Source organism: Hyla sarda, chromosome 1, assembly GCF_029499605.1.
Source record: "Hyla sarda isolate aHylSar1 chromosome 1, aHylSar1.hap1, whole genome shotgun sequence".
NCBI classification, from domain to species: domain Eukaryota; kingdom Metazoa; phylum Chordata; class Amphibia; order Anura; family Hylidae; genus Hyla; species Hyla sarda.
Window position 1 is genome coordinate 400,363,144 of NC_079189.1, and position 14,198 is coordinate 400,377,341.

Here is a 14,198-nt window from a genome sequence, read left to right on the forward strand (position 1 = left end):
AAGCCCCCCTGCCACCTTGCTCCTATCCTTTAGAATGGTCAGAGCTGTCTCTGACAGCTCTAATCACTCTTATTTTCTGGGCGATCGGGTCACCAGTGACCCGATTGGCCTGGAATCACCGCAAATCGCCGGTCTGAATTGTCTCAGGAGCCACCCCAGGCATTTGCACTGGATGCCTGCTAATAGATATCAGCAGTCATCCAGGTCCGATCACCGCCCGAAAGTACAAGGACGCGAGGGCGTACCTGTATGCCCTCCATCCCCAAGAGGTTAAAAGCTATTTTTGCTATTTTTTTCTCTATCCGAGAGCAATAATATCAACTGTATTAACTGTATTAAAGTGATGCAAACAATTGTTGCACATTTTAGGTAGAACAGCGCCCTCTAGTAGATCTCATTTAGAGAGAAAAATTTAATTAGCTATATAAATCAGGATCACATCTTGTTAAGTAATTTATTCAACATCCTGTAATTTACACAGGTTTACATATGGGGCTATTGGTGGACTCCACAGACTCTAGAGACTAACAGCAGTGCAAGCTTGTTTGAAGGAGGGTCTGGAAATTTATGTGGAGGACTTCATCTATTTAAAGGATAAACTGGGAAAAATAACACTTGGTCAAAGTTCATGTCACGTGGTGGTGAATAAGTGTTGTGTATACGTTAATATGCACATCCATAACGATATGAGCCTGCTATGGGCTCATGCTGTAGTTTCATATACCTTTGATTTAACAAAAAGGTTCAAAGATTCAAAGATTCAATTTGGATAGTGGAGGGGCGGGCTTAGGATCCTTACTACGGGAGCGAGAGGCGGCCAGCAGCTGGGGGAGACGCCTTATTCTCTTTAGAAATCCTGAGAAAGAAAGGAAGGCGCCTCATGTGCGGGATCAGTAGATCTTGCAGGTGGGGGTAGGGGACGGTAATTCCCAAGCCGCTTACCGAAGTTGGTTGTGCGCCCACACACAACAAGGTTAAGAGCAGAAGAGATATGGAAGAAGGTCCACTGCAGCCCTCCTGGGTAAGAGTAGAATCAAAAGCGAATGACCAGGGAGTCAGGAGTTTGGAAACACGTTTCGCTGCGCATGCGCAGCTTCATCACCTGCCTGATGAAGCTGCGCATGCGCAGTGAAACGCGTTGCATCTAATAAATCCATTGATTTTACTTGGCTGTCTGATGGTTCCTCTCTGCGCCAGACAAACTCCTGACTCCCTGGTCATTCGCTTTTGATTCTACTCTTTAGAAATCCTGGAACTTCAGAAGAAGATATCTAAGCGGCCAGTTGACGAAGATAAGTAAGTGACCCCTCGTTTGAATCCTGTTCACCCACACTATAACCCAGTCTATTGGGTTTAGCGTGGGTAAACAGGCTGACAGTTTTCCTTTAACTCCTTACATGCTAGAGAAGTTATATCACCCCAGATACTTTCAACCTGTACTTAGCTACCAAGGGGACCAATACCTCCTCTTGTACTCAAATGTAAAATCTGTGTGGTACAATATTATCACTGAGCTTTAACAAAGACTATGGGGGGCATTTATCAAAATTTGTGCAAAGGAAAAATGGAGCAATTTCCTATAGCAACCAATCAGATATCTTCTTTTTATTTTTCAGAGGCCTTTTTAAAAATTAAAGACGCAATCTGATTGGTTGCTATGGGCAGCTGGTCAATTTTTCCTCTGCACCTGCTTTGATAAATCGCCCTGTATATCCTGTTATGAGCTTGCACAGGAACTTAGTAAAGAAACTGTTATTTTTCCAAGTTCACAAGTGTGCTGGCTGCCATTATTCACACCAACAATCGCACCACCTTTACCCAGATACTACATATATATAGGGGAGCTCCAGGGTCACACGCTTTGGGCCCCTATGACAAATGTTGCTGTTATCACATGGAAGGTGTCCAGCGTCCATGGAAGATGCCCAGCCTCCAATTAAAGTAACACATTCTGCCTGGCAAACTATTAATATCAGCTGACCCCCACTGCAACATCTATACCCTTACCCAGTGGATCCAACAACTCAATGGTAGGTTGGTTGTTGGCTATTCATCCAATGTGTTTGGAGTGCCAGGGCAAATCATAAAGCTATTGGGACTGCTTTTTTCAACCTTCATTCCACACAGACTCCAGCCATATGTAGGACTATTGGGGGACATTTATCAATGTTGGTGTGAGGTAGTGGAAATTTTACCTGAGTTTAATTGGTGTATTTTTGGCGTGGCTGCTCAAAATGTACCAAAATGGTGCACAGGACTAGAGGAATTCTGCACAATTCTAGAAACCAGTGAGCTACAGAGCTAGGTTCAAGCGTTTTGCTCTGGCATCTGATACATATGTATATGTACTATTAGGTGGTGTAGGTTTTCGCAAAAAAAAGGAGGCTTTGAGCAAAAGTTGTGCACAAAAAAAATAATGCAACGCATGATAACTTCTTGCCCACTGTATAAAGTGCTCCGCGATGCCCAAAACAGTACACTGCTTTGAAAAGATTGCAAAAAAAAAGCTGCAAAAATGGCAATTGCACAAAATTTGGCACCTAATAAATACCAGAAAAACTGTGTACGTGGATTTATAAATGTCCCCTACAGTGTGTACAAGATATTCGGCCTCCATTTTATTGGAACACTAGCTGAGTACCTGGCGTTGCCTGGTTTTTCCTATCTAATCCTTGTGGGGGAGGAAAATCAACACAGGAGGAGGTGCTTGTCCTCATATCCTGACCCCAAATCCCATCCTCATATCTCCTCCTCAAATCCCATCCTCATTAGTGTTGAGCGGCATAGGCCATATTCGAATTCGCGAATATTCGCGAATATATGGACGAATATTCGTCATATATTCGCGAATATTCGCATATTCGTTATATTATCGTTTTATTTTCGCATATGCGAAACATTCACGTATGCGAAAATTAACATATGTGAATAATAGCATATACAAAATTAGCATACGCGTAAATTCGCATATGCGAAATTTAGCATATGCTAATTTTCGCATATGCGAATTTTCGCGCGCCAGTCTCACACAGTAGTATTACAGCCTTCTTTACACCACACAAGCTGGAAGCAGAGAGGGGTGATCACTGTGATGTGTACTGTGAAGAAAAAAAAAAAAAAAGAAAATTCGTAATTACGAATATATAGCGCTATATTCGCGAAATTCGCGAATTCGCGAATATGCGATATTCGCGAATAACATTCAAATTGCGAATATTCGCGAGCAACACTAATCCTCATATCCCGTTCTCATATCTTGTCCTCATATACCGTCCTCATATCCAGTCCTCATATCTTTTACTCTTTTATTCGAGTTTTCAGCTTAGCATTACTGCGCGCATTATGGCTCTGTTGAGAAAGGCTCAGGTGGAGCCGTAACGCGCTCAGTAACGCTAAGCTGAAAACTTGAATAAAAGAGTAAAAGCAACCTACCGTGTGCCGGGATCTTCTTCATCCGTACAAATGTGCATGTGTCCACTAAAACAGACTCCATGAGGGTGGTATGAGGGACCGACGTCCACAGGAGTGGGGTTGTGCTTACAGTCCTACACCATGCAGGACGTTTGCCATTTGCCAGAGAACACCAAGATTGGCAAATTCACCACTAGTGCCCTGTGCTCATCACAGATGAAAGCAGGTTTACACTGAGCACATGTGACAGACGTGACAGAGTCTTAAGACGTTGTGGAGAACGTTCTGCTGCCTTCAACATCCTCCAGCATGACCGATTTGGCGGTGGGTCAGTAATGGTGTGGGGCGGCATTTCTTTTGGGGGGCACACAGCACTCCATGTGCTTGCCAGAGGTAGCCTGACTGCCATTAGGTACCGAAATGAGATCCTCAGACCCCTTGTGAGACCATATGCTGGTGCAGTTGGCCCTGGGTTCCTCTTAAAGCAAGATAATGCTAGACCTCATGTGGCTGGAGTGTGTCAGCAGTTCCTGCAAGAGGAAGGCATTGATGCTATGGATTGACCCTCCCATTCCCCAGACCTGAATCCGATTGAGCACATCTGAGACATCATGTCTCGCTCCATCCACCAACGCCATGTTGCACCACAGACTGGCGGATGCTTTAGTCCAGGTCTGGGTGGACATCCCTCAGGAGACCATCCACTACCTCATCAGGAGCATGCCCAGGCATTGTAGGGAGGTCATACGGGCACGTGGAGGCCAAACACACTACTGAGCCTCATTGTAACTTGTTCAACCCCTTAAGGACACATGACGTTCTCATACGTCTCCATTTCCGAGTCCTTAAGGACACATGACGTATGAGAACGTCATGTGTTTTACCGCCCCCCCGTAACCATCTGGAGCGGAGCCGGTGCCCGATGCCTGCTGAAATCATTCAGCAGGCATCGGGGCATATCGCCCAGGGGGTCATGATGACCCCCCATGTCGGCGATGGCCGCAGATCGCTGGACAATTCAGTCCAGCGATCTGCGGCGGATTCCGGGTCAATCGGGTCTCCAGTGACCCGGTGACCCGGAATTATTGGCTGATCGGGGCCGTCAGAGACGGCCCCGAACAGCCATAGCCAGCAGGGGTGAGGTGGCACTGGTGCCACCTCACGATCGCCCTGATTCGTCGGCCGGATTACCGGCCGACCAATCAGGGCGCCTGCTGCGGGTGTCACTCCCGCAACCCGCTCCGCCCCTCTTCCGGAGGATGTGAGCGGGTGCGGGACGTGCACACCGGGTGCTGGGGACCACGATCCCCGGCGTCCCTGTTGGGATCGGGGCCCCAGGAGCAGCGGCGTCGAGGGACTGACCTGTGCGGCTGGATCGTTGGAGGTGAGTGACAGCTGCCTGCTGTTGCTTAGCAACAGCTCCCAGCATGCAAAAAGGGCATGCTGGGAGCTGTAGTTATGCAACAGCAGGAGGCAGACCACCACAACTCCCAGCATTCCCTTATGGGCATGCTGGGACTTGTAGTTTTGCAACAGCTGGAGGCACATTCTTTCTATGAAAAAGTGTACCTTCAACTGTTGTATAACTACAACCCCCAGCTTGCACAATCAGCTAAAGTGCATGCTGGGAGTTGTAGTGGTGCATCTGGTGGTTGCATAACTACAACTCCCAGCATGCCCGTTGGCTGTCGGTGACTGCTGAGAGTTGTAGTTTTGCAACAGCTGAAGGCACACTGAGTTAAGTAGCAAACCAGTGTGTCTCCAGCTGTTGCATAACTACAATCCCCAGCATCCCCAGCCAAAGTAGTATGCCTCCAGCTGTTGCATAACTACAAGACCCAGCATGCCCTTCCGCTGTCCGTACATGCTGGGGGTTGTAGCTTTTGCAACAGCTGAAGGCACACCCCTGTGTTTCACAACCAGTGTGCCTCCAGCTGTTGCAAAACTACAACTCCCAGCATGCACTGATAGACCGTACATGCTGGGAGTTGTAGTTTTGCAACAGCTGGATGTCCCCCCCCCCCCCCAATGTGAACGTACAGGGTACACTCACATGGGCGGAGGATTACAGTAAGTATCTGGCTGCAAGTTTGAGGTGCGGCAAATTTTCTGCTGCAGCTCAAACTGCCAGCGAGAAACTACTGTGAACCCCCGCCCGTGCGACTGTACCCTAAAAACACTACACTACACTAACACAAAATAAAATAAAAAGTAAAAAAACACTACATATACACTTATCCCTACACAGCCCCCCTCCCCAATAAAAATGAAAAACGTCTGGTACGCCACTGTTTCCAAAACGGAGCATCCAGCTGTTGCAAAACAACTACTCCCAGTATTGCCAGATAGCCGTTGACTGTCTAGGCATGCTGGGAGATTTACAACAGCTGGAGGCACCCTGTTTGGAAATCACTGGCGTAGAATACCCCTATGTCCACCCCTATGCAAGTCCCTAATTCAGGCCTCAAATCCGCATGGCGCTCTCACTTTGGAGCCCTGTCGTATTTCAAGGCAACAGTTTAGGGCCACATATGGGCTATCGCCGTACTCGGGAGAAATTGTGTTACAAATTTTGGGGGGTATTTTCTGCTATTACCCTTTTTAAAAATGTTAAATTTTTGGGAACACAAGCATTTTAGGTAAAAAAAATATATATTTTTTTACATATGCAAAAGTCGTGAAACACCTGTAGGTTCAAATTAAGGTTCAAAGGTTAAAGGTTCAAATTACCCCTTGTTACGTTCCCTGAGGGGTCTAGTTTCCAAAATGGTATGCCATGTGTTTTTTTTTTTTGCTGTCCTGGCACCATAGGGGCTTCCTAAATGTGGCATGCCCCCAGAGAAAAATTTGCTTTCAAAAAGCCAAATGTGACTCCTTCTCTTCTGAGACCTGTAGTGCGCCAGTAGAGCACTTTTAACCCCCATATGGGGTGTTTTCTGAATCGAGAGAAATTGGGCTTCAAATTTTGGGGGGTATTTTCTGCTATTACCCTTTTTAAAATTGTAAAAATTTTGGGAAACCAAGCATTTTAGGTAAAAAAAATATATATTTTTTTACATATGCAAAAGTTGTGAATCACCTGTGGGGTATTAAGGTTCACTTTACCCCTTGTTACGTTCCCTGAGGGGTCTAGTTCCAAAAATGGTATGCCATGTGTTTTTTTTTGCTGTCCTGGCACCATAGAGGCTTCCTAAACGTGACATGCCCCCCAAAAACCATTTGTCGCTCCTTCCCTTCTGAGCCCTCTACTGCGCCCTGCGCCCGCTGAACAATTAACATAGACATATCAGGTATGTGCTTACTCGTGAGAAATTGGGCTACAAATACAAGTAAAAATTTTCTCCTTTTTACCCCTTGCAAAAATTAAAAAATTGGGTCTACAAGAACATGCAAGTGTAAAAAATGAAGATTTTGAATTTTCTCCTTTACTTTGCCGCTATTCCTGTGAAACACCTAAAGGGTTAATACACTTACTGAATGTCATTTTGAATACTTTGGGGGGTGCAGTTTTTATAATGGGGTAATTTATGGGATATTTCTAATATGAAGACCCTTCAAATCCACTTCAAACCTGAACTGGTCCCTGAAAAATTGTAAGTTTGAAAATGTTGTGAAAAATTTTAAAATTGCTGCTGAACTTTGAAGCCTCTGGTGTCTTCCAAAAGTAAAAACTCATAAATTTTATGATGCAAACATAAAGTAGACATATTGTATATGTGAACCCAAAAAAAATATATTTTGAATATCCATTTTCCTTACAAGCAGAGAGCTTCAAAGTTAGAAAAATGCAAAATTTTCATTTTTTTCATCAAATTTGGGGATTTTTCACCAAGAAAGGATGCAAGTTACCATAAAATTTTACCACTAAGTTAAAGTAGAATATGTCACGAAAAAACAATCTCGGAATCAGAATGATAACTAAAAGCATTCCAGAGTTATTAATGTTTAAAGTGACAGTGGTCAGAATTGCAAAAAACGCTCCGGTCCTTAAGGTGTAAAATGTCCTGGTCCTTAAGGGGTTAAAGGACATTACATCAAAGTTGGATCAGCCTGTAGTGTGGTTTTCCCCTTTGATTTTGAGTGTGACTCCATATCCAGACCTCCATGGGTTGACAAATTTGATTTCCATTGATAATTTTTGTGTGATTTTGTTGTCAGCACATTCAACTATGTAAAGACGAAAGTATTTCATATGATTAGTTCATTCATTCAGATCTAGGATGTGTTATCTTTGTGTTTTTTTTTGAGCAGTGTTTATATAGATTAGTTTGCCAAGTTGCCAAATAAAAGACTGTTTGATAGATTTATCAAAACCCGTGCAGAGGAAAAGTTGACCAGTTTCCCATAGATTGCTTCCTTTATTTTAAAATGGCCCCTGGAAAAAAAAAAAAAAGAAGAAGAATCAACTGGTCAACTTTTCCTCTGCACAGGCTTTGATAATTCTCCCTCATATATTTTCATCACACATGTGTTTGAATCATTATTCGCACTAGTAACATCAAGGGTACCCTTCATTCCTCCAACCAGACATGTATTAGGGGGTGTGCCATGGGAATTGTTATCCTGTATCACCAATGTGCAGCCCCCCTATACTATGCCAGCCTAAGAAGCACAGGATTACCCTGTGAGACCCTTGTGCTATGTGACACAAACTACAGAGTATGTGACAAGCTGTGCAACCATTGCTCCCAGCCATGCCACATGTGTTTCCACTGTAAGGCCATATTCACACAATGGAATTTTTGTGCAGCATTCCAAGAAGAATTACGCACAGACATTCTGCTGCAGCAAAGTCCATTGATTTCAATGGGAATCCGGATTTCACACGGGCGTATGTTCGCACAGAAAATTTCTGCAAGGACATTCCCCCAAGAGTGGAGTGCCGACAAAACATGCCAGCGCTAGAACCGCTCGGAAATGCATTTACATGGGGACTCCGCAGAAAGAAAAGATATGTCCACATGAAATGCATTTCCGAGTGGTCCTAGCGCTGGCATGTTTTGTCGGCACTCCCCTCCTGGGGAATTGTCCTTGCGGAAATTTTCTGTGCGAACATACGCCCGTGTGAACATTACTCTACCTTACTGAGACAGCCTGCCTCCCCTCACTGCTGCCACAAGTACATGTCTTGTTTGGTTCTTGTACAGATCTGCAGTCTGTCACTGTCACTGTGTCCCTCACTGCACAGTAATACACGGCTGCATCTTCCCCCTTCACATTCTTTATATGAAGCTGTGTAGTGAGAGAGTCTTTGTCGATAGTCATTGAGTATCTCGGATACAGGTTATTAGCTTTGGTGACCCCATGAGCATAGATCTCTAGGCTGAGTCCAGGGATGTGCTTGTACCACGCCAGAAATTGGTAATTTTTAATTTTATGACTACAATTCAGAGTAATATCTTGGTCTTCTGTGGTGTGGCGGTCAGGAGCCTGTAACACCTGATCATCTGACTGCACATCTGGAAAGCACAATGAAAATGATTCTTTATTGTTCAATCTGCATCATTTAATGGTTATTTTATTATACATTATTATACATACATTATTATATATAAATTCCTTATACATCTGATATTTAATAACATATATCACCTAATAGGCTGTATATTATGTACCAAAATTATGACGTTACCAGTATACAGTTATAAAAACCATTCTTACCTATAATAGGAATACATAGTAAGAGGCCTGTAAGAACGGTTCTGCTAGTAGTCCACATCATGTTGTACTTTGTATACTCCGAGTTGTAACTTCTGCTATCTGAACGGCTGTGAAGAGGAGATGTGACATATAGCACAGACCACATCCCAATATTTCCTGTCATGTGACAGACACCACAACTCTTATGTATAATTCATCCAGCATATTTTATTATGTATAACATATACAAATGTTCTATTATTGTCATATTGGCTCTGTCTATATTTACCCTGCAGAGGTTAAATAACCCTTTCACTCACCATGATATGCACTATATATTCATAACAAGCTTAAAAGGTAATTTTCATCAAAAAAAACCTTTTGATATATTATAGATTAATGTATGCAGAATAACTTTCCAATAGTATGTTATTAAAAAAATATGCTTCTTTCTATTTAATTTTCCACTTTGAAAAAATGACCACTAGGGGTCTCCCTACCAGTCCTTCTTTATAGATTTCAGACTCATGCAGGAGTCCTAAATCTCAGACTGCAGCTGGAACACAAACTCCGCACTGCTCACTGCCAGGGAGCAGTGTTGAGCTTGTCTGTGCCACGGCTGCAGTCTGAGATTTAGGAATCCAGCATGAGTCTGAAATCTATAAAGAAGGACTGGTAGGGAGACCCCTAGTGGTCATTTTTTCAAAGTGGAAAATTAAATAGAAAGAAGTATATTTTTTAATAACATGCAATTGTAAAGTTATTCTGCATACATTAATCTATAATATATCAAAAGTTTTTTTAATTAAAGGTACCCTTTAAAGAAGTACTCCACCCCTAGACATGTTATCCCCTATCCAAAGAAAAGGGGAAAAGATGTCTTATTTGGGTGCGGGTGGTAGGGGTGGTAACATCATGAACACACCCCTCGTGACTTCACGCTATGCCCTCTCAATGCAAGTCTATGGGAGGGGGCGTAGCCCCCTCCCATAGACTTGCATTGAGATGGCATTGCGTGACGTCACAAGGTGCGTGGCCATGACGTCACCACCCCCACCGCTCGCTCCAAGCATTCAGAACAAAATGTTCTGAACGCTGGGGCAGCGTAGTACCCCTTTAAGACTCTGTGATGGATACTGTATAAATGTCACAGTGATTATTTGGATTTTGCCACTAAAGCCACGAGTTTAGCAAGTGTTCAATCAATAGTAACTATGACAGGTAAATGGTTTGTGGAGTCACGTACAATGTCTACAAAGCATCTGTGATCCTAAGTCATTACTTGTAAAATATATGTCCTGTAGAAATGTTCATAACATAATTTGTTACCCTTATCTGTATGACCTAGCATCTCAAAGGAATTTATCCCCTTTTGATCCAGAAGAGCATGAACACCTCAAGTCTCTACGTGAATTTATGACAGGGTGTTGATAACACAGTTGTACTACATGAGGCAATTAAACACTATGGCCAGTAATGTTGTTTACAGATGAAAAGATACAAGAAGCTGAACATTCTAATACCATATCTAACAACTATTCAAAATATGTTTCTATGGGTATATCCGTGGCTCCTATCATATACAGCTTTTCTAAATAAAGCTAAGCTTGTTACCATTGCTTAAAACCCTACTTGGTGCTGCAGTTAACACCTTAACGACCAAGGACATGTATACACGTCCTTGTGCTGTTAAGCAGGTATGGCTCGGGCTCCCGACTTGAGCCCGCGCCGTACCGGCCGGCCCCCAGCTGATACCTGTAGCTGGGGGCCGGTGTTATTAGCCGACAGGGGCAAGGCTTTATCAATTGAGTGCAGAGCACACAGATTAATGTGGTTGTATGGAACCACATTGATCTGTATGAGGAATCAAATGATTCCTCCTAAAAGTCCCCTAAGGGGACTAAAAGTGTAAAAAAAGAAGTTTAAAAAAAGTTTAAAAACATACACATTAACCTCTTCCTTATTAAAAGTTAATATCACCCCCCTTTTCCAAAATTCCATATAAAAACATATAAACATGATAAAAATAAACATATGTGATATTGCCGTGTGCGTAAATGTCCAAACTATAAAAATATAAGGTTAATGAAACCGCACGGTCAATGGCGTATACATAAAAAAAATACCAAAGTCCAGAATTGCCTATTTTTGGTCACTTTGAATACCCTAAAAATGTATAAAAACAGATCAAAACGTCCCATCAAAACAAAAATGATACCGATGAAAAATGAGCCCTCACACATCCCCGTATACGGAAAAATAAAAAAGTTATAGGGGTCAGAAATGGACATTTTAAACCTACAAATTTTCCTGCATAAAGTCATAATTTCTTTAACAGACCTAAAAATCAAATCTCTATAAGTTGGCTATCATTTTAATCATATGGACCTACAGAATAAAGAGAAGGTGTCATTTTTGCCAAAAAGTGTGAAGTGTAGAAACTGAAGCCCCCAAAACTAAGAAAATGCCAGTTTTTTTTGTTTGTTTTGTTTTTACTTTAGCCCCACAAATATTTTTTTTCTAGTTTCGCCATAGATTTTGTGGTGAAATTATTGATGTTATTACAAAGTAATATTGGTGGCGCAAAAACAAGCCCTCATATGGGTGTGTAGGTGGAAAATTAAAAGTGTTATGATTTTTAGAAGGTGAGGAGGAAAAAGCAAAAGTGCAAAAACTAAAAAAATAACTGTGGTCCTTAAGGGGTTAAACTGTGAAAATCTTTTTGATGGATTCTCTTCAAGGCTGTCTAAAATGTATTACAAATAACTATCCAATATAGCAAATATTTAAGAAACAATAGCTAAAATATCTACAGTCTGCATGTTTACAAATATTGTAAGCCCATGTGTAAGAAACATGATGTGAACCCGGCCTTACCAGGTATAAATATGTGCAGCAATTCAGGAGATATTCCTCTTGCTGCCACTATGGTAATTTCTTCTTATGTGCAATGCTTTTCCAGCTTGCTCCGGCTGATAACCCTGCCCCCTTCGGCAGATAAGTTTGCCCCCTTTATAAATATTCATCCCCTTTTCCTTAGCATGTCTGTGAAGTGGGCAGTGTTATCCCCACAGTGTGTGTGTGTGGGGGGGGGGGGGGGATTGAATATCTGTGGAACGGCTGCACCGTTGAACACCTGTTAAGAAGCATTAGAGACAGGGTCACCAGCACTAGACACCTGTATATTAAGGTTAGTGTGGGTTTCACCACTGGACTACTCCTTTAATCCAGTAAAGGAACTTTTCTTGTTCCAAGTTCTTAAGTGTGCTGGCTGACATTATTTGCACCAACATCACAGGCATTCCACACCTTCAGACAGACATTAAATATATAGCCTTGGGGTCCCAGCCTGTCGGCCCCCAGATAAATGTTGCTGTTGTCACAAGCAGTGCCGGTTTTAGGCTTAGCGTGGCCATAGGCAAAATCAAAAGAGGGGCCCCAAAAGTCGTAATAGTGCACTAACCAGACTTGCACATTTTTGGTCACTTCAATTACCATAAAAAATATCTAAAAAGCAATTGAAGAGTCCCATCAAAACAAAAATGGTACCGATAAAAACTACAAATCAAAGCGCAAAAAATGACCCTCATACATCCCCATATGCAGAAAAATTTAAGAGTTATAGGGATCAGAATAGTACAATTTTATATTTTTGTATAGTTCCCCCACATTAGGTTGACAGTATAGTTCCCCCACATTAGGTTGGCAGTACAGTTCCCCCACATTAGGTTGGCAGTACAGTTCCCACACATTAGGTTGGCAGTATAGTTCCCCCACATGAGGTGCAGTACAGTTCCCCCACATTAGCTTGGCAGTACAGTTCCCACACATTAGGTTGGCAGTATAGTTCCCCCACATGGGGTGCAGTACAGTTCCCCCACATGAGATGCAGTACAGTTTCCCCCACATGAGGTACAGCACAGTTCCCCCCACATAAGGTGCAGTACAGTTCCCCCCACATGAGGTGCAGTACAGTTCCCCCACATGAGGTGCAGTACAGTTCCCCCACATGAGGTGCAGCACAGTTCCCCCCACATAAGGTGCAGTACAGTTCCCCCCACATTAGGTGCAGTACAGTTCCCCCCACTATAAATGCAGTACAGTTCCCCCACAATAGGTGGAGTACAGTTCCCCCCACATTAGGTGCAGTACAGTCCCCCCCCCCACATTAGGTGCAGTACAGTTCCCCCCACATTAGGTGCAGTACAGTTCCCCCCACATTAGGTGCAGTACAGTTTCCCCCACATTAGGTGCTGTACAGTTCCCCCCACATTAGGTGCAGTACAGTTCCGCCCACATTAGTTGCAGTACACTTCCCCCACATTAGGTGCAGTACAGTTCCCCCACATTAGGTGCAGTACAGTTCCCCCACATTAGGTGCAGTATAGTTCCCCCACATTAGGTGCAGTGCAGTTCCCCCACATTAGGTGCAGTACAGTTCCCCCCACATTAGGTCCAGTACAGTTCCCCCCACATTAGGTGCAGTACAGTTCCCCCCACATTAAGTGCAGCACAGTTCCCCACATTAAGTGCAGTACAGTTTCCGACATTAGGTGCATTACAGTTTCCCCACATTAGGTGCAGTATAGTTCCCCCCCCCCCCCCCCCATTAGGTGCAGTTTAGTTCCCCCACAGACATACAGCCTTCAGCCATATACAGTGTATGGCTGGAGGCTGTATGCCAGTTTATTGCCCCACTTCAGTGTTCCACCACCACTCCGGGGTCATGATCTACTGCCATGGCCTATGGGCCATAGCAGTAGGTCCCGGGACCGGAGGTTGGAACACTGAAGATGATGTGCTGGTGTTGGATACTTACCATGCGAGCGTCCTCCTCACTGCTCTGCTCTGCTCTTCTCCTATGGGCGTATGTAGGGACGTCAGTTTTTAAAGTTAACGCGGGCTGCATAGAGGTAACATCCTTGTGTCCTGAAAAGATTTTTGGGGACACAGGAATGTTCCAAATGTGACGGGGGCCCCCTGCAGACACGGGGCTTGGAGCAGGCACTCCATGAGCACCAATGATGATCCGGCCCTGACCATATCCAGTCTGAGAGGTTAGACTAGACTAAACTTTTTTTATGCTCAAAGCAAGCGTCCCCTTGTCTAGAAAGTTTCCTGTGAAGTGTATGGGAATGCAAATAGTG

At 43.6% G+C, this 14,198-nt stretch overlaps 1 gene segment (V, D, J or C); it reads right to left on the bottom strand.

Moving 5' to 3' along the window:
- Positions 1–3,297: 3,297 nt before the first annotated feature.
- Positions 3,298–13,955, bottom strand: LOC130366802 (T cell receptor alpha variable 26-2-like). The segment is given in 4 exon segments: positions 3,298–3,404; positions 8,535–8,870; positions 9,073–9,179; positions 13,871–13,955. Coding segments are annotated over 3 exon segments (504 nt in total).
- Positions 13,956–14,198: the final 243 nt, after the last annotated feature.